The sequence below is a fragment of the Choloepus didactylus genome, chromosome X (assembly GCF_015220235.1).
Source record: "Choloepus didactylus isolate mChoDid1 chromosome X, mChoDid1.pri, whole genome shotgun sequence".
In the NCBI taxonomy this organism is placed as follows: Eukaryota; Metazoa; Chordata; class Mammalia; order Pilosa; family Megalonychidae; genus Choloepus; species Choloepus didactylus.
The window spans coordinates 19672379-19698081 of record NC_051334.1 but is presented as its reverse complement, the minus strand read 5'-3'; the positions used below and the strand labels follow the sequence as shown (position 1 = coordinate 19698081).

At 38.7% G+C, this 25703-nt stretch overlaps 2 protein-coding genes across 2 annotated transcripts in view; one reads left to right on the top strand and one right to left on the bottom strand.

The window, feature by feature from the left end:
* Nucleotides 1–831: 831 nt before the first annotated feature.
* On the top strand, nucleotides 832–4125 carry KLHL34 (kelch like family member 34). Its single transcript, XM_037821615.1, has one exon. The coding sequence runs from the start codon at nucleotides 853–855 to the stop codon at nucleotides 2815–2817; it is 1965 nt and encodes a 654-aa protein (XP_037677543.1). The 5' UTR covers nucleotides 832–852; the 3' UTR covers nucleotides 2818–4125.
* CNKSR2 (connector enhancer of kinase suppressor of Ras 2) overlaps nucleotides 3958–25703 on the bottom strand; it is a 308883-nt gene continuing 287137 nt past the window's right edge. Inside the window, 2 exon segments of the mRNA XM_037821616.1 lie at nucleotides 3958–6336; nucleotides 8756–8952. Of these exon segments, the coding sequence (XP_037677544.1) occupies nucleotides 6121–6336; nucleotides 8756–8952 (413 nt within the window). The 3' untranslated portion in view covers nucleotides 3958–6120.

The window sequence follows — 25703 nt, the reverse complement described above, 5'->3', positions numbered from 1 at the left end:
GCGGCCCGTCGGGTCACCGGAGTCAGGCCCTTGGCCCGGGCCACTTCCTCCCGCGCCCTGGTCCTGGGTTCGCGGCCAGTAGCCGGGGCGCGGGGCAGGGCGCGCCGAGGAGGCCGGGGCCGTGCGCTATTCCTGTCGCTGTGAGCTAGGGGCATGTTATGCGCAGCGCCCAATCACGCCTCCGATCCGCCGCGCTGTCCCGCGCCGCCCCCCTCCCTAATCCCCCAGGCTTTGATTTGATCCACCACGGGGAACAAGTTCACCCCCCTCCCCCCGCCCTCCAAGCCAGTTGTCCCCAGCCCTCGCGCAGAGCCGGTCCTTTTCGTCCACCACCGGGAGGTCAGAGCCCTCGCTCGCACTCCCGGGACGCCCCGAGCCGGGGCCACATCTGCCTACCCCGGCCGTCGGAGATCCAGCACTCCCCCAGTTCACCAGCTGCTCGGCCTTTCCAGGTGATGGTATGCAGCCACTGCCGCCTCTGGCACCCAGGTGTGGGCTCCCCAAACTGGGCCGGGGAAGGGGCTTTGGGCAACGCACTGGCAGCCTCGGTAGCCGCCGAAACCAAGCTCCGCAACCCCCGGAAGCTTCCAAACCCTGTGCCCTCCTCGCCCGCGGCTATCAGGGGCTGCAGGAAACCGTTCCCGGAAGGGATTTGCTCTGATCGGGGAACGGGGCGATCTGCGGACCTGGATGAATGAGCCCCAGGCTTTAAGCTGAACAGACACAAATGGGCCCCTGCTAGGGGTTCTGCGGCTCGCGCGGGGGTCTCGGGGTCGCCGTGCCCTGGAATGTCTAACCGACCACGCCCGGCTGGCCCCAACCCCGGTCCCGCCGTTTCCCGCCCTGGGCATCATGAGCTACTTCCTATCTTATTGCAAAGCTCATTGCGGCGCGTTGCTCACCGGCTACCAGGCCCTGCGCGCCGAGGGCTTCCTGTGTGATGTGACGTTGGAGGCCGAGGGCAGCGAGTTCCCGGCGCACAGGTCGCTCCTGGCTTGCTCCAGCGACTACTTCAGGGCCCTGTTCAAAAGCCACAACCGGGAATCCCGGGCGCGCGTGATCCACCTGCACGTGCCGTCGGCGGCCGGCCTGCAGCGCCTGCTGGACTTCATCTACACCGCCTGGCTGCCGCTCTCCATGGACACTGTGGAGGACACGCTGGAGGCCGCCAGCTACCTGCAGGTCACCGAGGCCCTGGAGCTGTGCGGTCGCTACCTGGAAAGCCAGCTCGCCCCGGAGAACTGCTGCTTCGCCGCCAATATGGCGGCGCGCTTCGGCCTGACACACACGCTGGATGCGGCGGAGCGCTGCATCGTGCACCACTTGCGCGAGATGTTGGCGCGGGGCGCGGACCCCGTGGGGCTGCTGGAACTCAACCCCGCGTCGCTGAGGGTTGTGTTGGGTGCCCCCGACATGGCGTGTGTGCCCGAGGCCCAGCTGCTGGGCCTGACCCTGGCCTGGCTTCGGCGGGAGCCGGCGACTGAGCGCCTGGCACACTGCGCCAGGCTGCTCGAGCGCGTGCGCTTCGGCCTGGTGCCGGTCGACGTGCTGCGGCGCGTGTACTCCGGCTCCGGCCTCGCGCTGCCCGCCCTCATCAAAGGCCTAATCATCCAGGCCCTCAACTACCATACAGCGCCTTCCCGCCAGCCACTCGTGCAGGGCGAGCAGACCAGCGTCCGGAGCCCCCAAACCCGCATCTTGTTGGTCGGGGGACGCAGGGCGCGGGAGGTGGTGACTGAGGAGGTCGCGGCCCCGCGGGTGGTAGCCAGGGTCAGGATCGTCGCGGCTGAGCCAGAGGAGGAGGGCGAGGAGGAGGAGGAAGGAGAGGTGGAGGAGGAGGAAGGGGAGGTGAAAGAGGAGGAATGGGTGCTGACTCAAGACGTGGTGGCCTTCGACGTTTACAACCACCGCTGGCAGAACCTCACGCGGCTGCCCGCCCCGCTGCTGGGGCATAGCGTGTGCGTCGCGGGCAATTTCCTGTTCGTCCTGGGCGGGGAGAGCCCTTTGAGCAGCGCCTCCTCTCCCGCGGCCGACGGCTCGCGGCCTGTCACGGCCCAAGTGCACCGTTATGACCCGCGCTTCCACGCCTGGACGTCTGTGCCCCCCATGCTGGAGGCGCGAGCCCATTTTTGGTGCGGCGCGGTGGGCGAGGGGCTCCTGGCTGTCGGGGGCCTGGGCGCGGGCGGCGAAGCGCTCGCCTCGGTGGAGATGTACGACCTACGCCGGGACCGCTGGGTGGTGGCCGGGGCGCTGCCGCGGGCGCTGCACGGCCACGCGGGGGCCGTCGGGGACCGCGGCGTAGTGTACATCTCGGGGGGCAAGGCGGGGCGAGGCGAGGGCGGCGGGAGCAGCCTCCGGGACTTGTACGCCCTGGGGCCTGGGGAGCGGGAGTGGAGGAGAAAGGAGTCCATGGGCACGGCCCGCTTCGGGCACCACATGGCCGCGCTGCGCGGTGCGGTGTTCGTCTTTCTGGGGCTCTACGAGCCGTTTTCTGAAATCGAGCGCTACGACCCGGGCGCAGACCAGTGGACTCGGCTGCGGCTGCTGCCCTACGACCGCTTCTGCTATGGGCTGGCAGTGGTGGAGGAGACGGTGCTGCTCCTGGGCGGGCTGAAGTGGCGGGACTCGCGCCAGGTGCCTACCCGCAACGTGGTGGGTTACAACCTGGACCTGGACCGCTGGGAGGACATCGACTGCGCGCTGCCCTGGGCCTGGAGCGGCCTGCAGTGTGCAGTGCTGCAGCTGCCCGAGGGTGGGGACGAGAGGGAGGGAGAACCTGGAAAGGCGCCAGATTTAGTGATGGGGATAATGGGTTAGTTCATTCTCCTTCAGCCGAGGGAGGAGAAAGTCGAACTTGACCAGGCTTATGGAGAAACAGATGGGCTTTTCCTAAGAATGGGAATGTGGGAGCAGGGTGTCTTCTGAAGGTTAAGGAGGCAAACAAGGCCTTGGCCAAAGAGGAACATTTCCCCTTGAGCATGGAGACAGCAGGGGGGAAATAGAAGGATATATGAATCAGCTTCAGTGAGCTGGCAATTTCCAGAAAGACTTATGCTGAGCTAGAGATGGACTTTCCAAAATAAAATCTGATCCTGTTTTCCCTCTTGTACTTAAAGTGTTTCCCAAGCTGCTAAACAGTGATTAATTTTGTGCCCCATCCCCCAAAAAAGAGTAAAATATATACCAAGTGACATTATATACAAAACCCAGACAACTGTGGACTGTAAAGGCTGTAATGAATAACCTTAGAAGATGGTATTATCTGAATAAATAGTGAAGGGAAAGTGCCCTTGTTAAACAGCATGAAATCATTGCGAAGAGAACTTTGATGCTATGATACAGAGCCATGATTATAGTTCTGCTCTGATGGTTTGATAAAAACATGGAACTGAGGGAAAAAAAGTCTCTCATAAAGCACGGTGTGTGCCTGTGTGTGTGAAAAGCATCCTACCTTGAGTTTTTTTTGTCCCCTACCCCTAATCTGCCTTTGCCCTGGCTTTAGGGAGCTTGTTGGTTTTGAATAATATTTAAGCAACCCTTAGCCATGATAATCAAGCTCTTCAGGTTAAGTGGAACATCTAAGAAAGACAAAACAAAAGTCTATTTCTTTCATCCTCTTTAAATGTTCATTCTACAGACATACTGTAGTTTGTTAAAAAAAAAAAATATTATTTTTGGTGGTTCTCCCTCCTCTCCCACTTCCCCAAAAGAATCACAGAGAAAAGAGAGTAGATGAAATTTTAAAGTCTGTGTCAGGTAGATGGGAAACCAGCTTGATTTTTTTCAGGGTCTCAGAGAAGATACTTGTATACACTGAACAGGTGCTTCTTCTGGCTTCTACCACCTGTGGGGTGGCAAGGTTAGAACTTATAACTGGGTAGGACAATGGTTGTGTGATTAGATCTCAAGTAAATGTGGTAAGGAGTTTGTATGAATAAAGTAGGTGCTTTATAAGGATTCATTAAGAGCTGAATTTATTTGATTTCAGTTTACAGTGCTGCCTCTCTCCTAGATTTGAAACGAATGCAATAAAATGTACAGATATATAGTGTTAAAAGGTCTCTTTCATGCTAGGCTAGCTACGAGTCTTAAAATTCATTAGTTTAATTTTTACCATTTAAAACAACAGAGCTGACTTTACAAAAGTAAAAGCTGCTTCATAGCAACAGAGCTAGTGTTCCCCTCAACTGCTTCCTGTTTACAGGGCACGATTTGCCCACTGCGTACATGACATATCCATCAGGTACAGATATTTTTATGCGAATGTACACATTTGGTCTAGTAAACATCAACAAGTCTAAACACTTGTAACAAGCACACTTCATTTTAGGACAAAGGTTGTTTTTTGTTTTTTTTTTACATATACAAAATCCCACAAATTTAATGTGTCAATACCCATGCAGTAAATAAATGTTTTTACAAATAGGTTTTTTAATGGTAAAAATATTACACTGGACTCAAAATTCCATACAAACAATAATACATGATTTCTCATCCATTTTGACTAAATATAGGATTACTGAAAATGTGCTGTAGAAAGGCCACTCTCCTGTACAGTTGTGCAAAGTCTGCAAAACAATAGTGATTCAATGGTGGTTTCAAAAGCAAAGAAATAGGTCCTGGCTGTGGAGTTTTTACTTTCTCCTCTACAGCAAAATATTCACTGGCATGTGTCTGAACTCTTAAAGATGAAAGTACATTCACTGAGCTGTACAGGCAATAGGATAAAGCTGATTAAAAGTAGATTTTAGGATATAGAATAGTAAGGGAGGGTCCCTTCCTCCTTCTTAAAAACAGAAAATTGTGACTTATATGTTTTGCAGCCAGACACTAAAAAGCAGCACAGTCATTATCATGCTGTGATCACTTTCAAAAACAAGACGCTTAGAAATGGAAATATATGAAGAGGACTTTTTCATAGACTTCATCCACTCAATAGAACGGTTCATGAAGCTAGGAAAATCCTCTAAGTTGTTTCTCTCATACAATTCAAAGCAATATATCTCTGAACAACCGTCATCCTTTTATTCCTTAGAAGTAGATCTTTATTTTTCAATGTTGTTTTTAATGTTGTTAAACACACATCAGCCTGTAGCTAAACATATTTTACTTTCTTGCCTGAAGTATAATTACAAAGTTTAATTAATGGATTACGGGGAAAATCAGAAACTAACTGGAGAGTTGATTTGTTTCAGTCTGTATCTTGTGGTGTTTTAAGAGTTGGAGTTTGAAAACATGAGTTTGGGCTGAAATTATATATATATATATATATATATATATATTTCTGTTAGCTGCCTTTCTGGGTGAGTTAAGTCTTTTAAAAAACTCCATTCTCAAATTCCTCTGTACACAATCGGCATTTCATCACTACAAAAATAAAGGAAGATTTAAACCAAGAAAATAAAGCAGCTCTATCTTCAGTTTTGGTCTTAGTTACAAAAACAGCTTACAAAGCTTTGCCCTGATACACCATGAAGTGCTCTCATAGATTTGGAATAGTATTTCCATTAACAGGCTTTCACGAGTTAACAGACTATTAAGATGAATATTAGATACCTGAACTTTCCTTATTTTGATGCTCTTCTAGTTTGCTTAACTCTTGTGTGTGCATCTACATTTCACAAAAATAAAACTACAGCATTAAACTTTGTGCAATGTTTAAGAAAATTCTCAGAACATTTTAATAAATATAAAAAAGGTTTAAGTTCTTTCCCACCCACAAGGATGTCTGCACCTGAAAAAATGTGAATTACTTTTGAAGTTTTGTTTATATAAAACTAACTTAAAGGGAGAAAAGATGACCTTAGATAGAAAACTGCCTTTTTATGGTTTTACTACTTGAAGACCACCTGTCTTCAGAATTGTTTGCAAAAGTTAATTTTAAGTCATTAAAGACAGTCTATTTTGCACATGGCAAACACAAGCTGAGCACTAACTGCATATAAAATATACAAATGCTCATTAAAGACAGTGGTAATGTGACCATATATGGTTGGTTTCATATAGTTCAGTAACATTAATGTATAGCTTGTCAAGTGTCTCACACATCGATATAAAAACTACCTTATATACTTATTCAAAGTACCGGAAGGTACCAGATGGCCTGAAGGCAGAATACACTTACACATGTGTTTCAATGTATGAATGAGTGTGTGTTAGAGAGGAAGTGATGACGTCTACTTCAGAAGAAATATTTAGCGGGTCATTTGAGGTGGTGTTCTGACACATATCCAAGAAAAGGTCGAGGTACATCTGCTTCCATTGTTGGAATTCTTTAGACGTCAAGTCTGGATTGTCTAGAACTTTATCAATAATGGCCACTTCCCCTTCTCTGGCCTGCAAAGCAAAAGGATTCAACAGTTAAGATGGGGGAAAACTTTTATTCAAGTTCAAAAAGTTAATATGCCCAAAATAAAGTGTGCTGCCAGTAAGAAATGACTGTGGTATACTTAAGCTCAGTTATTTGGACTCAAATCCTAGTGTACTTTTTCTGCATTTGAGAGATGCCTCATACTGTCTACATGGTGTGTTTTATTTTTTGCTCCCATATCTGCCTATGGAAACCTTCCTCATTCTTTAATCCAGTTCAAATGCCTATTTCTTGAAGCCTTCCTTAAACAAGCAAACATTTTCTCCCTCATTTGTGCCCCATAACACTTCATCATTGTCTCCATGAGTGGACTTAGCACCTTCTATCTCTCACTTATTTTTGCACCTATCTCCTCCACTATGTGGTAAGCTCCTCATGCTTGTTTGAGAGGAACTATGGCCCTCCAAATACACAAATCCTGCTGGGTGAATGTTACAGCTCCTTTCCTGTAGCACGGTGGGCCTACAATGGACAATGGTCATACCTTCTATGTTGGAGGCTGGGTTTCAGCTGGAGAATAAGCTTCATTATGGTATAACTCACCACAGCACAACTATCACCCATGAAAGAAGTGAATTTCCCAGGTGAAATGGAGGAGGGTTTCAGGTAGTTTGCAAAGCTCAGTCCTGTCTTTTATGGACCTAAGGAAGGGGTAGGGAAGTTAGGAAATGTTCTGCAGGAAGTGAGAAGGTACAACTCTGTGACAGCCAGAGTTGGGAGGGAAAGAAGACAGCAAGGTGCCTAAGAAGTGGTTCTGTGATTGGATATGGAATGGGACTGGGATTGTGAATTTTGTGAGTGGATCAGAGATCTATGCTTGGTGAGGTAGACTGTTAAAATTCTGGGCACTAGTCACACTCAGGGTTGCTTGGTCAGCTGTCCTTCCCTAACTGGAGATTTCATTCCCTATTAATTTTCCAGGCTGAAAGTTTAGGTGTCCCACTGTTTTATTAATGAGTGGCATTTCTTTATAGCAACTTTCTCATCATCTTTTGTTGCCCCAGAGAGCCTAGCACAGCATCTTTCACATTCCTGGTGATTCATCAATACTTATTGAACTGAATATAGTAGCTTGGATTCTTTGTCACTAGAAGAAAATGCTTTTTGGGAATTTACAGAGCATAAAAGATAGAGGCAAAGGGCTGAGAGGTCTATAGAAAATATGAGCCTAACCTTCAAAATCTTTGCCCACCTTCTAAACCAGACCATTTGGAGTTGAAGGAGGGGTGACGCTATCTTTGGAGTATAGGGTTTGGTTATTAGAATTATTCTTATGAATATTATAGCTCTATTTAAAATTCTGGTCTTAGTTACCAAGAGTCCATTAAATTGTCCCATAGATTTGTGACAGTATTTTCATGAATACCAATTATAAGCTAATTGACTCTGAAAACTTGGCTACTTGCTACTTAAATTTTTTTCAAATCACTGATTTTCCATTTTGTTTATCTCTTTAGTACTCATCTATATTTCAAAATTATAAAACCTCAGCAGCATACTATGGATCTGAAACATTTCCCAAAGGAGCCTTCTGACCTTTTGTTTCCTGAAATTACTATGTCACATAGCCTGTATGATAGTTCTTTTCTGTTTTTGATTTTTCAAGAGTACAGGGCCTGCTTGGGTAAAGTTGACGAGGCAGGCCCTCTCCTGGAATGTCCTAGAAGTACTGAGTATAGCTAATACTCTTTCTCCGATCTTCCCTTCTCCACGTACATACACACAGTGAGGGGAGCTGTTTGCTGAATCCTTCTTCAACTTCCTGCCTGCCTGCTCCCCTCTCCTCACCACTTCCTCCTCTATCTGGAAGCAAAATAACATGTATGTGAGTTGGGCACTGACAGTGTAAACAGAACAATTATGAAATTTCTACATGGAACATGAATTACTGAGGCTTCACTCCAAATGCACTGTAATCCATGCAGGAAATATTCACAAAAAGTCTCAGACCCCTTTAGCACCCACTATTGCATTCTACATGCATGATGTATTCTTTTAGTAACTCTAGTAATTACACTACATGGTATATTTATCTTAGGAAAACAAAAGACTGAGGAATAATGCCATTATTATGTAAAATTATATCACAATATTATAAAATATAATACCTGCATTTTTGAAAAAAAGGACTATATACTGTTTTCTCCTAGAACTAAGTTATAAAACATTTAGTCAGCTTTGAAACTTGAATGAAAAGTTTAGGGTATTTCCTCTTTACCAATATACTTACTATGACATAGGAACAGCCAGCTTCAGGTTCTTTCTGTGTAACCCCCCTCCCCACCCACCAATTCTGTATTTCTTCACCTAGAATATCTGGCAATCCACATTGAGTTCAAGAATGAATCTCTTCAAAGGAATTTCTCCTTCCATTTTATAGCTTACCTTTAAAGTGCTTTTGAGAATTCGCAGCCTGTGTAGTTTTTCATTCATTACAGGATCATTACATCTTTTTATAAATGATAGCTTGTATTCCAGCCTGGTTGAAATGCGATGTTCTCCTAGTGGTGACAGACTGGCTTGCTCCAATGCCCTGTATAGATCTTGCAACGAGTTTCCTAACTTTTCTTCCCTACTTTCACCTGCAATAAGTGAAGAAAGAAAAAAAAAAAGAGAAATGAATCCAGTATAATAAACAGTTATCTGACACTCCAAAAATCTACAAAAAAACTCAAAACCATATGAAAAACAGGATAATGAATGACTGGGAAAACACTATTATATTTAAAAAAAAAAAACAACCCAAACAAAACAACCCTACAGCTGCTAGTTATATTGGGTAAAATTAGCTACAGGCAGCCAATTGTTTTAGAATGATCAAATAGGAAGCTCTGATTAACCAAATATTCTCTTGATATCAAATCACCATACAGATCACAAGTTCATTTAGTTCAAAGAGAGTACAAAAGATACAACATGGAAACAATCCTGCACATAATTTAATATTAACAAATATTGAATATCCCTTTATCATTATAGTGATAAGCATAGAAGTGCTGATTACTAAGCTCTCCTGGTTTATAGCAATATTGAATGTACTGATTTTTGTTTTATATTTTTCCAGACTTCATAAGATGTAATCACATTCATTAACATATATATAATGAAAATCTTCCAAAAGTGTGCCATAGAGAATTATTAAGTTTCATGTGACTGCAAGAGTAATCCCTGGCACAATTAAATGATAATAAATTATCATTAATCATAATGCTTTAATTAAAATGAAATATGGGAATGCTTATATGCAAATTTAAGGAATATCTGACACATACTAAGAGAAGCTGCTTAGCATTTTTATAAGACCTGAGAAGAAAATACTCCAACTAAACAGTTTTCAGAAAAAAATTGGAGATTGATTTTTTTTCCTGAGAAAGGATTGTAGATCTAGCTGAACAAATCAAACTCCCATCTTGGTTTTAATTGCATGAATACTGATGTCCTATCTTTTTCAACAATGATAAATATAGATGAACTGGGCATTTGCTTGGAGTGATAGATTAGAGCAGGACTATAAGTTTCCTTTAAAAGATAGCCAAAGAGTCATATTGGAGGAATATGAATTATATTGGCCCAAGGAGTAAATATGGAATGTTGTTCATTCCACCAATGGTCCATGTGATTATTTTAGGCTTTTAGACATAGTTTCAAAAAAGATCCTCTAATTGGTAATAATAGCAGTTAACATTTATATGTGCCAGGCAGTAGGTTAAATGCTTAACATTATCTCATTTAATCCTCACAATAATACTAAAAGTAGATCTATTTTATCTTCATTTTATAGCAGGTAAGTACCTTGCCCAAGTCACATCTAGTAAGTGGTGGAGCTAGAATTCCAACTTGGCAGTCTGGCTTCAGAATCCATGATTTTAATAAGGATTCTATACTGCAAATTTTTTTTCCAGTAATCATGTGAACTGCACATTTAACAGTAGGTATTAATATGAGACTCCCTTAAAATGCGGCATTATAAAAATTGTTAAAAAGAGTGTAACTAAAACTGCCTCCAAAGCCCACAAACACACAGCACCTTATCGTGAAGGCATAAACTTTAGGATTAAAAAGGAGCTTCATTTCAATTTCATATTCAACTCTTGGTTCTGCTGCCAAGAGTTAGTAAGTAAAGGCAAGTTATGATTATTGAGTCCTTCCTTTAGAAAATTCCTTGTCTTCATCAGCACATGCTATCACTAAGTGTGCTACGTCCTCTATAATGAATTTTAACTTCCCAACGAAAGCATAATTTTGAACTATAAAAATGCACAGTTTCAAGTCCCCTTAAATAACAGTTTTTAAATTATCTGTTGGTTCAGCCTTGAATGTTTACAACACCTAGAGGATTTGAGGGATGGGTGGATGGAAGAATGTAGAAAGGAGGAACTGCTTTCTGGGTTAAGAGAAGATGGAAGCAAGACAGGAAATTTTAACAGACAGTGGTTTGTACTGAGGAAGGCACAAAATCAAAAGGCCAATTAGAGTACTCAAAGGAGTTGTAAAAATGAGGACACATTTGAATAGCATACTCTCATTTCATAAAATCATAGGCCAGGAAGGGACCCCAAGGGATTATTTAGTAGTCATCAATAATCAATCTTTTTGGCCTCAAGGCAAGACTGCATCTAAAGCCATGTGTAATTTCAGAGTAGAGGGTGAGGTAGAAATGGGAGGCTCAAAGATGTGAATTATAGTAGTTAAGGTATCAGGTAGACTAATGTATTATTACCATTTCAGTTCTAGAAAGAAGGTGAAGGAAAAAGGGATTCAGATTATAGTTTTAGGATTTAAGGGAGGCAGAAATATTTTTACAAAGTAAATTTTTAAGATAACCTTCCTCTATATTACCTAACACTGTAGGGAGTCAGTATTTCGTTTAAAAAACATTTTGACCTTGTTTTCTTTGACCCCAGTTCTTAAAGTTTGTGGAATACTGGGACAGATGATCAATTTTGATAAAATTTCAATGTAGTTTTATTTTAAGAAGTGTAAGTAAAGATTTAATATAAAAAGTGACATAATAGCTATTAAATAAATAAAAACAAAAAGCTTTTTTTTCTTTCCCCTTCTTGCTGTTAAGGGGAGAAAGCCTTCAACCAAAAGACAACATAATTCTACAAAGAATCTGGTTTGAAAGCTGTAAGAAGAATTGAGTATGGATTTATCTCTGGGCAGCACATTTGAACAGGGAATGAGACTGAACACAGAAACATTTCCAAGTATACTGATGGAATAGTGTGGCTCCTATCAGAGATAGGTAACCCCCAGCCCATTCCTTACACATCATACATGTATGCAACACTGCACAAGACATGGTAGTGGAATGAGTAAGGATGATGGATTGAGATGCCAGGCTACCACAAAATGCCACCAATTACTTAACATTTTACAACTAGACAAAGGGTCCTTTTAGTTTCAAAGGAGGGGGTGAGGAGCAGAGTCACATTATAAATCTGATTCACTGTGCTCAACAGTCAAAACACAACACAGAACTCAACATTCAAGACAAAAACAGACCTTTATTTTCTTTTATAACATTCAATTGGTTTCCTTGATTTTTCTTGGATGCATATCAATTAAGTCAATTTGGGCTACCGTTGCAACTGAAAATATGAAAGCACCTTTATTTTCTTCTCTTTTTGACCCCTTCTTTGTCTCCTTCTCACTTCTCTTCTGGCTTCTCTTTCTTAAACTCTTGCTTTTCTTCTTTCAGAAGAGGCTTGCCCTTGAGGTTTGTTTAGGAAGAGGAAGCAAGCACTTGGTGAGGTCTGCTTCCCATCTGACTTTCTCTCAATGTACCAGTTCAGCCATTGGAGCACTGGCCGAAAACCAGCTCTTTTGCAATTTCAATGAATGTTTTCTGAAAGTTGGCAAAGTGTACAAGACCACATTCAAATCACAGAACATATATAGGAATCTTCTGTGATTCCAAGTGAGGAAGTATATCACTGAACACAGAAACGTTTCCAAGTATACTGATGGATTTTCTGATTTATTCAGAAAATCTGGACCTATGCAGGAATAAATTTCCCCCCAAATTATACTCATGCTTACAACATGTAAATTAGTCCTGTGTCAGATCCCATACTTAAAAATTCCAATTTTTTTAAAGCAAACAGAACATATAAAATTCCCTTTCCTATATAAAATGTCATTGACTAATAGATTTGAGGATTACAATTAGGTAATTGATGAATTAACTTGTATTCTCTGCCTAGGGAGGGTTATTTCCAGTTGTGTCATATTTGGTAGGGATGAAAGAAGAAAATACTCTTTATTGTCTTATTAATACTCTTATCTACACCATGAAATGTCAATCTCGGAACATGGTGAGCATCACAACAGTTCATTGTTTGGTTGTTTCAGATTGTATATGGCCTCTAGGTAGTAAGTCATAAAGAAAAGCTCAAAGGAAAGATTAGCTAATGAAAAATAATAGTTTGTTGGAACTTGCTTGCAAATTTCTTATAAGCAGATGATAATGCCATTTCTCAAATACCAAAAGGTTTTCGGTTGGTGCATTTCCTTACATTCAGGCTTAGAAGTTTCCAAACTTTTTTCATTGTGCACCCTTACCGGTTAATACACTTATGTAATTAACTTATGTACATATATTACTATATACTAATAAAAATGCATTTTAAAACATACACGGAAAAGAAATGCACAAGGATGAGATCTAAAACCTGAGGTGAAATTCCAAAGTTTCTTCTTCCTATACCTCAATGGGCCTGTGTGTACCCTCCCCTTCAGAGACCTAGACTGTGACCTTCCCATGAGAAGAATAAGCTTCACTCACGTTTGCATTTCCCATTCTTCTACCTCGCACAGTGTCACATGCACCCAACATGTTTAAAAAATGAATGATGTTATGCACACTTTAGACAACCCTTTTTAGGTTCTAAAGAATTGGGGTAGCTGGTGGTGGATACCTGAAACTATCAAACTACAACCCAGAACCCATGAATCTCAAAGACAATTGTATAAAAATTTAGCTTATGAGGGGTGACAATGGGATTGGGAAAGCCATAAGGACCAAACACCACTTTGTCTAGTTTATGGATGGATGTGTAGAAAAGTAGGGGAAGGAAACAAACAGACAAAGGTACCCAGTGTTCTTTTTTACTTCAATTGCTCTTTTTCACTCTAATTATTATTCTTGTTATTTTTGTGTGTGTGCTAATGAAGGTGTCAGGGATTGATTTAGGTGATGAATGTACAACTATGTAATGGTACTGTAAACAATCGAAAGTACAATTTGTTTTGTATGACTGCGTGGTATGTGAATATATCTCAATAAAATGATGATTAAAAAAAAAAAAAAATGAATGATGGTTTTCTCAACTTTTTACATGAAGTACTCCAAACAGGGTTCCATATCAGGTGGCTGTGTAATTATGACAATTTATTGTGTAATATCACTCATGTTTCGTAGGTGAAGAGTAGGAGAACAAAACTTGAAGACCTAAAATTTCACCCTAATGCCCTCTTCATTCCCCCACCCCTTCAATGACAATGTTGAAGGAGAGTAAAAAATGAAAACAAAACAAAACAAAACAATGTGTAAACCAATTGGGTTCTCGAAGAACCAAACCAACAATGGATAATCAGTTTTGGTATGTGTTTTAGAAGGGAATTGTGTTCTTTTAAAATTGGACAATGATGGCCTCGTGGAAATAGTTGTTGCTTCCACATCACAGTTGTGTAATGAGCACAGAAGGTTGTGAAAGGTTAAATAACAAGTGGTAGAGAAGGCTGGACATGGTAGTATTTGTTATCAGTCAAATTTGAGAGACATTCATTCTTGTACAACAGCAGAATGCTTTAAGGTTTCCAGGCAATGACATCAAATATGTGGACTACTGTCCTTGTAACAAATGGCAATTAACATTTGCACTGAGACCACAGGGACATTTTCTATGAATATTAGCTAAGTAGCACACCATAATGAACCACTTACTTATGTGTAAGGTGACAAACTTTTAGTGGATTTAATGCCTTTGTCGCTTTCATGCTAGAGATGATTAAGTATTCAGGATTTTACATTAGAAGTCGAATTGTGTTATAATTAAATATTAGCTCTCAATTTTAATATAAGCCAACTAGCTATGCCTAGCATTGTAAAACTGGGGGGAGGGCAGTTTGATACATCAGAAAAAAGGGTAAGATTTTAAAGGCTGGCTTTTACTCCTCACACTGTAATCAATTACCTATTTCATAATTAGAAGCAATTTGTTTCCTATATTTTAGGCAAAATAACAACACCCAAGCATCACTACTGGGCAAAAATTTCTCTGATTAAATAAATCAATTTTAGTGATAAAAAAATACTTCTTTTAAAGAGACAGTTTGAGTGGATCCATCGACATTGCTAAGTATATATTTCTGAAAGTATATTTAAGCCTATCTTTGTAAGTATGACAATGTGCTTCACCAGAATCAAGTATGATCCATACTAGTGTCTGTAAATCCCTTCTTTCTAACAGTAAAGCTTACTTCCCTAAAGATGTGACAAAAGAGATAGAGCTGAAGTTTATTCTATACTTCATTCTCTAAGCGTGTAATTTCTGCCAAATTATGTAATTTAATGCTATAAATATATGACAGTGGTTGAACTCTCAGGGTTTTTATGATGAATATTTCAGATAGCACAATCCTGGTGCCCTTGGCATTGATTTACTGATCCAAAGAAGGAAAGGTTCTTTGAAGAACAATCACAAACATAAATGACAGATTCTAGGTTAACATACCTGGTTCTCAGGCAGGAATTTATAAAGGGACAGTTTAAAACCAAAGCTAAGAGATTATTGCATTTGAAAATTAATATGTATTCAACCATATTCCTTAATGAGGAAAAACTAAAAATTCTTCAGATCATAATATTTTACTATGTCTTAAACAGAGAGAATGACCCAAGACAATCCCACTGATGTTAAATGCCAATAAAATGTTTTTTTGATGGAGTTCTACATACCAGAGTCATCTTTTTTCATATACTCAAAAAAACAAACAAAAAAAACCAAAACAAAACAACAACCAAAAAACCAACATTAAAATGGTTAGAGCACAGAGGCAATTGTAAGGCAGAGCAATGTGATTTTATTCACAACACAAATTCCATTTGTGAGAAAGAAGCATAGATTTCATCTCTTTAGAAAGATATTTACTATCAAGCACATTTAGCAAATTATTTAGCTATCTAAAAAGATCTGATACCAACTGGTCATCTTTTATTTTAAGTAATTTATATTTTTACAGTTATTCACATTATGCAATACCACACACTGCGGCGACAGGAAGAAAAAACATTTCAAAATACAAGTTTAAATTATCTGTTCATTGCACAGTATGAAATATCCAATAATTAGCATTGAAGTATTACAGTATATCTTATCCAACTAAATAAAGGAAATTTCACATCCACTACAGAAGAAAAATAAACCAGTATTGATCCACAGGGGATCCAGTTACATAGTATTAAATAATATCTGAAGCTAGTGTGAAAAACATCCAGACAAAATAGTTTTTAAAACAGGAAAACCACAACCTACAGATTCTGAATGTTTTACAGAAAAGCATAGCTCATGCCTGTCCTATGAGGCAACACCATTCATATACAAGTGCCAAGAAATAAGGAGAAAGTTAGGATGGTGTATCTGAGGAAGCTAATAAAGCCTGGCATGAGGAATTTTCTTCATTATTGTCTTCAAAAGCAGTCTCTGTGTTGCACCTGAATACACTTTATAATAGAATAAACATATTAAGTTTCACGGCAGGTTATGTATACCTTGCCTTAGTAGATTACACTTAATTTAGTACAATACATCACATCAACTTTTAAAAATACAAAATACACTTTTACAGAATTTGCTCCCTCTGCTTTGCCTTAAAGAGGCCACCCAAGAGTCCATTAAACAGCCAGGATTTTCTAGTTATTGGAGCTGATTCCTCTCTTTTCCTGATGTCAGGAGAACACAACTGAGGAGTCACCACACAGAGCCCTTCCCCAGTCAACACCCTTTCCCCTTCTGTTCTCCCACAGAAATGGCAGTTTTCTGTCACTGTGCTCCATCTTGACTGGCTTTGATCTTATGCTAGTCCCAATGTAGGAAGCTCGGATTCTTCTTACGAGTGGCCTGTCCCTCTTAATATCCCTTTACGGAGGCCCCAAATCCAAAACACTTGTTGATCTAAACTTTTTAAAAAGTCTGTTTTCTGTTATAAACAGCAAGGACGAGGCCATTTTAGTTGCTTGCAAGAGGTTGATGTTGAGTCTGCGCCGTGTCAACTCTCTCCGATCTAAATTCTCTAAACATTAGCTTATCAATCTGTCAGTCCAATGGGTTCAGTGCCAACAGAAGTGGATCCGATTTGGCATGGAGAGGTTCTACCAACTCTCGCAGTGTATTAGCCTAATATGATAAAGCAGTGATACAATATGATGAAAGACCTGTGTGTGCCATTATTTCCAAAGCATATCAGTATTTGTATTAGAAATACCATCATGCAATACCCATGAAGAAGAGAAAATAGAAAAATATGGCTAGAATTGCATATGGTTTTAATACCATAATGCCTTTCTGTTGGCATGCAAGTCTACTTGGTCATAAATGGGACACTTTTTGCTTTGAAAGTTTGTTTGGAAATACCAATCTTATGGACACAAAATCATACACAGCGCAGATAAATCTTTTCCCACCTCTATACTTTAATATGCACATCTATAATTTTAATCAGAAAAGTTTATGTTAAAATATTCTGCATATTTATGTAAAATGATCAGTCTTTCCATAAAATTAAACTGTATTTCTATACAAGATCTTTCCTCAAATTCACCCAACCAGGAAGTATGAGGAAACGTTTTCTGCTCGACCTTCTATCTAACTACCCCATCCTAATCGATGAGATAGTAGAATAACCCAGCTAGTGTCTCTCCAGTGAGGGGGCCACATGCCGAACAATACAGAGTGAAGAGAAATGAAAAGCTACCCAGGATGAAAGAGTGACTTTATACCTGAGCATAAGCCACAGGTCAAGGAGTTAAGAAAATAGAAGAGACTGAAGTTTCTGAATGACCTGAGAAACTAAGAACAATGTGGATAAAAGAAACTGTAGTCTCTTTTAGTTCATTTCATTTTGGATTTTGAGAAATCCAAAATATTGCTCAGAAGGCACAAATCTGAAATATTTTCTCACTTCTAGTCTAGGGCAGATTTTTATCTGCAACATCCTGTAGTATCTTTTGAGTTATATGGAGAAGGTAGCACAAAGTGGGAAAGGGAACAGAAAAAGCATGTTGTTCACTATCTCCTGTAGAAAGGGTGTGTGTGTGTGTGGGGGAGCATATGTTGTCCACAATACGGGTATCTAGAAAACAGGATGCAAAATAGTTCAGAAATCATGAGAATTAATTTTTGTTTATCACATCATTTTCCTTTTGCAGCAAAGGGGCTGGGAACTGAATAATCTTCCTATGTAGCTCAAATAAAATAAAAAGAGAATAACTCCTTTTTAAAAGAATATTGTAATACTAGAACGCTAGCTCTGGCTTCTACCACTTTGTCTCATAAGGCCATGGAATTTTAAACAGTAAAATCAGTGGCAGTCAGACCTTGGGCACAAAATCATTTCTATGCTTAAAGTGTTTCTAATTTATCTGTGCAATTCAAAAACGTGGTAAGTTGTTTTGAACACATCCCTCATTTCCCCTTAGAAACAATATTATAGGAGTGGTTTAATTTCCAGTGCATTCCCTATTAAGGAATTTAACTCATACTAATCCTGAGCTAGAGCCCTGGGAATTAAGTTACACTTAGTTACATTTACAGCATTGTTTCCATAGGATTAATTAATTCTACTCCAAGAGACCAGAAACACCTCAGTTTAGCACATTGCCAGAGTGTGGGAGGATGGTGGGGGAGAACTGCTATTTGAAAAGGACTACAAACTAGTTATTGGTCTGTGTACATTAGCATAAGAGAAGATAACTCTCTAGGGCAGGGTGTCTCTTGAACTAGTAGTGGTCAGCACCCCTGGATACAGAATGCCAGAGGTGGGGTGTACTTGTTAAACACAGATTTCTGGGCCCCACCCTTAATCTACTGAATCAGAATTTCTAGGTAATGGAACTCAGGAATCTGCATTTTAAACAAGCTCCCCAGGTGACTCTTGTGCCTGTTGAAGACTGCTTTAGGCCAGTCACATTGGGGTAAGTTACACAGTGGGTAGGGCTATTAGGATTTAAGCCAATTTTTGGTACTGCATACACAGGTAGTTTGTAAGTCAGAAGCTTTTTAGTTGAGTGGGGGGACTTCGTATAGCACTTGACTTTTAGTCTAGTCATGATTATAACACTGTTTCACACAGCTCAAATAACTGCATGGTTTTTGCTGGGGAATCTGATGGAAATATCTCGATCTACCAAGTTATGGCAAATAAAAGAGGCCTTGGTAAGCCGCTTGAATAAATTCTTTAAAGCTATATTTTTATTTAGCGTTACATACTTCCTATTTATTTTTGAGGCAAACAGAGCAACTACAAAGATGCTTTCAGATTTGACCCCACTGAATGAACTGAACTGTAAGAATATCTTGGTGTGTGCATTCTGAATCTAAAGTATGAATAGAACTGGTGAGTCAGCTGGGTCAGAGGCAAAGGCACAGAAGGACTGATGGTATGTGGCTAATCTATATTAAATCTTTAAAAAACAAAAACAAAGCCACTTCATAACGATACTGTTCTGTGAAAGTCTATCTTTAACATCTGTGAATTTCATGTTTATGTGTCTAAACTTTTTGCAAGTCCCTTCCTGGTTCTCAACACGCTCTCTCTTTTTCTCTCCCCTTGGGCTTTTTCTTTTCCTTAGTGTCCACTTACTTATTTCTACATTTTTTCTCATTTGTCGTTGATAACTTCATTTATCCCCCTCAAATAGTCAAAATATTCAGTTAAAATTATTTATTCTAGTTACAGATTCATTTTCTTCTTGGTTTTTAAGAGGACAAGCAAAAATTGTATGTTCCTTAAAAAAAAAAGAAAATGGAGCAAAAACTTAAATTAAATGGCTCTTGACTGTTTTGTTTTCTTTTGGCCAATATCCCAACTATAAAAATATTATCTACTCCTGCTATTAAAATAGACTTCACATTTACCAAGCTTTTAAACAATTACATTTTGAAACAACAGCAACATATCTATGCTACTCCCCCCAAAAATCAGTAAAGTTTTTGCTTGGCATACTAATTAACAACTATTTATTGAGCAACTTCTCACCACTGAAACCTCCAATTGTGAGGCCTCCAGCTTAGCTGGATAAGAAGAAACATCTCTCTGTTACTTAACTCCTGAAGATATGAATGGTGAATCCAGATGTAATGCCATGTTGAGTCAGATATAGGATAACTTATTTCAGTGTGGATCCATTTCCCATGCAAGTTCTTTGAGACATAACTTGAATTCATGTTGTTTATTTTAAGAAGGGTGTTTTATTCCCTTTTGGTTTTATGAATTTAAAAATTTTCCTACTAAGGACCACTCAAATAATAAGCAAAATATAAATTCTGGAAATATAAGTTTTAGAAAGGTCTTCAGGTTTCTAACAGTGTATCTGATAGGAATAGCTCATGATCCTTCAATCACATGCCTGAGGAGTAGATAATAGATATCGGTAATGATGTAGGCACAAACATTTGCAAGAGAATGATTAAGTGTGAATACAAAACAGGTATAAAAAAATCTTTTCTTTAATGAATAAAAGAGAAGAAAATACTTGAAAATGGAAATAAGTGGTATTTAAGTAGGAAGAGCATTTTCAAAGATTCCTACTTAGGTCTGAGTTCTAAGAGATAGATTTACTCAGTTCCATTATCAGTGAGCCCCAGAGTAAATTTAAGGGCAGGGAGCCAGTGACTACCTGTCTTAAACTGCTTGCAGATGACAAAGGTCACCAGTAGCAGACAGCCAAAACTATCAACAGCAATACAGGAGTAGTTGTGGGAGCTTAGAATTGTTTTGTGCTGCTGCTTTTTTTTTTTTTTTTAAAGTTCATTTTGTTTAACATAATTACCTGGAGCCAACATTTCTCCTAAATGTATGCTTTCAGGCTTAAGCTTTCTGTGAAAAACAGGAACACGTAACACCATGAATTGATAATCACTGATAATTATATTTCTCAGTGTAAATATTCAAACAGTGGGCTCATCCTTTGGTTCAGAATATTTGGACCAAAATAGTGACTTGTTAACTGTGGCTTGAGTATTATCTTTCCAAATTTTGAGGGACTATTTTTCACATAAAAAGTCGAGTTCAAAGAGGCAGGATATCAGATTTTAAAAAAATTTGTTTATTTTTTATTTAATATCATGGGGGAAGGAATTGGAAAATATTTTTATTTTATAAATGAGGAATAAAATTTTCATGATAAAGTATTCTTTTTCAAAATAAAATAATAAATAGTAAAAGGTAATATAGTTTGTGCTTATATTTATAGCACTTATGGAGCACTTTTAATTGGCAATTCCAGGTAAAATAAAATATTTGATGACCCTAGCCAGAGGCAGAACAGATTAGATAATTAGCATGTTCCTCTAAATTGCCAAATCACAATTCCATCCTGTGTATAATTCAAAGGAGATGGAGTATTTCCTTATGAAAGTAGTATTTCATCTTACTGTACCTACTGCTGTACTATGATCCTAGAGTTCATTTCTGAGTTAGTTATCCAACGAGTATACTATGTACTCTGGCTTTTTCTATCTGTATTAAAAACCACTATCTGAAATAAAGGCAGGTCTCAAGTACCCTTTAAATGAAGCTTATATATTAGCGATAATTGAAATGGCCTTTTATATATTTAATAGTCATAGAAGTGCTTAATATGATAATTCTATTTACCAGTTTATTTTCAATGAAGTTGTCTATAGATGTTTCAGAAAAATGTACTATAGAATTTTGCCAAATTAAATTGTCATCATAGATGTCACCATTCAGATTTTAAAATGGAAAATGGGAGCAATTTGTTTTTATAGACATACATTGTTCAATAAGGATTTGATAAGTGCTGATGGATATATATACTACATCAAATGTTACAGATAAATATACAAATATGATAGGCTGACCTCAGAGTTCATGGTATAGTTGTATAAGCCCCTTCTCTGTTTCTGTCTTAAAATCTTATAGTTAATTATTATTAATGATATATAGCCCTATTTTATATTTATTACATTCAATTTTACATATATAATATTATACAATTAAACTAATAATGTATAGTATATGTAATTACAGAATATGTGATGTATATTTTATGTATATATTAATTTTAATTGATATATTTTAGAATACATAGAAAATAAAAATATTTCAAATTTAGGGCACATTTAAAGAAGAGAGTTAAAAATATGAGTGTATATATGTATGTATATAAAAATATGAAACATCTGAGTTATGATGCTCACAATAGACCTTAAATTAGCTTTTAAACCCATCTATCCTAATTTCATCTGTATTTCAAAAATATTTCAATAGATAAGGTTATTTTTGGGATTAATAATAAAATAATTATATTAAACACCAATGAGCAGTAAAAATTACAACCACTCCTGCTAAATTTTTCTTTCAGTAATGTGAGTAGATGGCAGCCTATTGGCGGAGACTGGGTTGCTCTTGCAACTTATTTTATGATGAACAATTAATTATTTTTAAATAATTTTTTAAAGTTCTCATTTCTGTAGAAGTAACTACAGAGACAACATAGCTGAAGTCTGAGACATGAACCCACTATAGGAAATAGTAGAGATGAATGATACGGTTTTTAACTTATGAGAATTTTAACCTCTAACGCCACCTTTCATATTTATATTCAAAGCCTGTTATTAGATATATCATTAATTGTGGATCACAGTTGGTGTGAAGTAACTCAATAATGAGAACTGTGGATCTAGTTAACAAACAAATCAAACATGACATAACTAACATTTCACCTGTGAATATGTCTGGCTTGCCAAAAAGAAAAGGTGAATTTGGGCCAACTGCATCTAAACTGTTTTCTTGCCTATTTCTTTCCATGTCTCCTTCTTTTGTCCTTCCAACCCTTCTAAGACATTCTCTTTCCTACCTGGTAAGTACTCTGAAAAGCAGTTTCAATCTTATCTGAACTTTGATCCACTTATGTGATTGGGTGGTAAAATGTCTTCAGAACAGTGATTATACTTCCATGACTCAAGCTATTTAATTTGCCTCTCACACTTGACTTCAATTCTCCAAAAGGGATATGTAGGAAAGGACAACATAGTTTCCAGTGTAATAACAGGTGAGGGATCTGTACCTGGAGATTTGGGGTTGTGAAAATAAATTTAGATTGTTCACTCCATCAGAATGCACTCAAAGTAAACAAAAAGTGACTTTCCTTTATTTCTTTTTTTGTCAAGTTGGTGATCAGCTAAATTGATCTGTGGTCACTAAAAGTTTGATGTTATACAAATTGTGCTTTTATTGGCCAGCTCTTTTAAGATGCAATCAATGACACAATTTCCTTATGCTTGCTTGAATATCTGCTTTAAATCAAAGAAGACATAGATAGCCTTTTCAAATTAACAATAACATAAATCTTCATGAACTTTTGCCCTATAGAATCCACCCAATTCTTAATCTCATACTACATTCTTACACTATCCTCAAAGTACTGCCATTTTAATTTTGGTGGGACTACCTTTTCCTCCCCCTTTCCTTTTGTTTTAAAAGCATATCATTCAGTATCAGCTCCTGTATCATGTCATCCCTTGAGACTGAATGAGGGGGAAAAAAGAGATATTGATCTGCAAAAGTGAATGAAATACTAAATTCTTTTCAACAAGAGTGGAACAGATGTTGGTGTGGAGGTGTGTGGGCTGGGAAGAGAATAAGACAGAAGTGATTTTTAGGCTAAAAATTTAAAGACATTATTTTCCCTCATCTATAACATTTTTACAATCAAAGAAGCTTAAAATGGACTTCTGCTTACTTTTTCTGACTGAGCTTCCAATATTACAAAAAATTGCAATATGGATATTTCCCCTTCAATAACTTCTAAATGTTAATGACTTATCACCAACCTCTTTGGCATACCAGCCTGACATTTGGAATCATCTGCTCATTAAGAACTCTGGCAAGAAGGAGCTGTATGGGGGCACTGCCAATCGAACTTAGCTATAAGGACAACTGAAAATACCTTCCCCAGCAAAGCAAGAGCCAAGAAAGGTAAAGAGAAAATTCAAGAAACATTTGGAAGAACCTAAGATTGTATTTCAACAGTCATATATCAGAATTAAAACTTTTTCTTTACCTCAGATCTGTTGTAAATCTAATCTTTTACCTTAGTCACTGAAAATTTCACATTTCTTTTTATTTTCCAACCTATGATAATCACATCATAGACTATTATCATAATTCTTCATCGTTAAAGTCATCTGCACCTTTCACATTCAAATTATTAGATTTTTAAGTATTCAAAATGTATTGTGTACTTCAGAAGAAAAAAGTATATGTAAAAATCACTATAAAATCACATTTACAAAAAATATAGCAGGAATGTAAACAAATTAGCACAGAAATTTCTCTTGACTAAAACTCAGAATAAGCATTCATATTCAATTTTAGCTTTCTTAGAAATTGTTGGTTATTATATTTTGGATCAGCAAACTCAGCCTGCATATGAGATGGAAAACTTATGAATCTAAGAACATATGAAGAATATGCTTTTCAAAAAATGCCCTATCATGTATGAGTTTCATTTTTTCTCTCCTTGAAAAATTGTCTGGCACTGCCCTTTTAAAGAAGGCAAGTTTTACCAAAGATTTAGAACTGTGTTGACTCTCAGTGTTCTTATGGAACATTACAAATGACCGTAGGTACTGCAAATGGTTTCCAGTTATATCTGTTTAACATTTAGAGTCACATGCTGAATTTCACACTCACCAGAGGAATTACCGAAAACTAGAATCCTACAGGAATTTCATTAGGATGAGAGCTCCTTTGGCAAAATTCAAATGTTTGAAGGTTCTCTGTATTATACAACTTAGTTTGTAATTAAATATAGCAATGAATTGTTAACTTTCTGGTGAACAAACCAAAAAAATCCAATTATATTAATAATTTGTTTCCTATTTGTCAATTAAGTAATTTGCAACACATTTATAAAACTTATTCATAATATATTTTTAAAAATATTTCATCAAAGTCAGGATTTTTTTTGGAATTCTGTATTTAGTATATTGGCTCTATCAAACAAGGACCACATTACCTTCTCTAGGGTTAAAAAACATAACCATCAAAGTAGAGATGCCATCTTAAGTCACTTTGTAGGGATGTACACATCAAAGCGTAAATTTGGGATTCCCAGGTTCCATTTAAGAACTTTTGGTGCATTTTGTTTCCCCCAGAGGGTTGTGGGGAGATTAAATAATGATATCAGCTATGGCGTAACTATTATCTCAGTTAAAAATGTGATCATCAAAGATCTCTGTGAAACTTTGGCCCTTTTTGTGATACTGGTATATATATTTAAAAAATAAATGAAAAAATTCCAAAACAGGTATATCGATCTGTGTGATCTTCCATAGATAATTTATCAGATCCTATTTGGATGTGCCATAACTGGATTTATAGTGACAAATTACATCAATCTTTTCTTGTTAAGTCCTGTATAGTTACGACCAAGGTTCTCATACTTACTGATTTTATTGTGAGCAAGTACAGAACTACTCAAAAAGAAATCAATACTGGACTTAGAACCAAACTGAGAAAAGCCAAAAATAAAATTAAAAGTAGCGAAGTAAAGGTCAACCAAGATGGTGGCAAAAGATGGTGAAGGTGCCACTTCCCCACAGAATCTTTGAACAATTAGCAAAAACTTTAATAGCACCATCTTCCTCAAAATTCCAGAAAACAGTTAAAGGGAGGCAGTAACTAGGTGAGGACTGAATCAAGAGAACTCTGCCTTAAAAACAGTAGGAGGAGCTCATGGTACCCTTACTGGCCCTTCCACCATGTCCTCACAGCCATGTTGTGGACCAACCCGTGTTCCCGTGGTGAGTCCCTAGCCCTGTTTCAGAGGGAAGAGAGTAACCACTATGTGCATGCTGGAGTACCTATATGTCTATGCCTGAAATACTGAACCAAGACCTTCCTCTGGGGCTCACCCTCCCAGAGCTTGCCTAGGAGGCAGAAGCAGCTTGTGGACAGCTAAAGCATTATAAGACAGATTTAAGTCAAGGTGGCTGGGGAAAAGGATTATCTGCTTTAAGTCATAAAATAGAGTGCCCCAGAAGGGGAGAAAGTCTATTTCATAGGGAGTAGAGGAGGA

What these genes read in the sequence shown, in the direction of transcription:
- KLHL34 (XM_037821615.1), top strand. Translation starts at nt 853, where the DNA reads ATGAGCTACTTCCTATCTTATTGCAAAGCTCATTGCGGCGCGTTGCTC.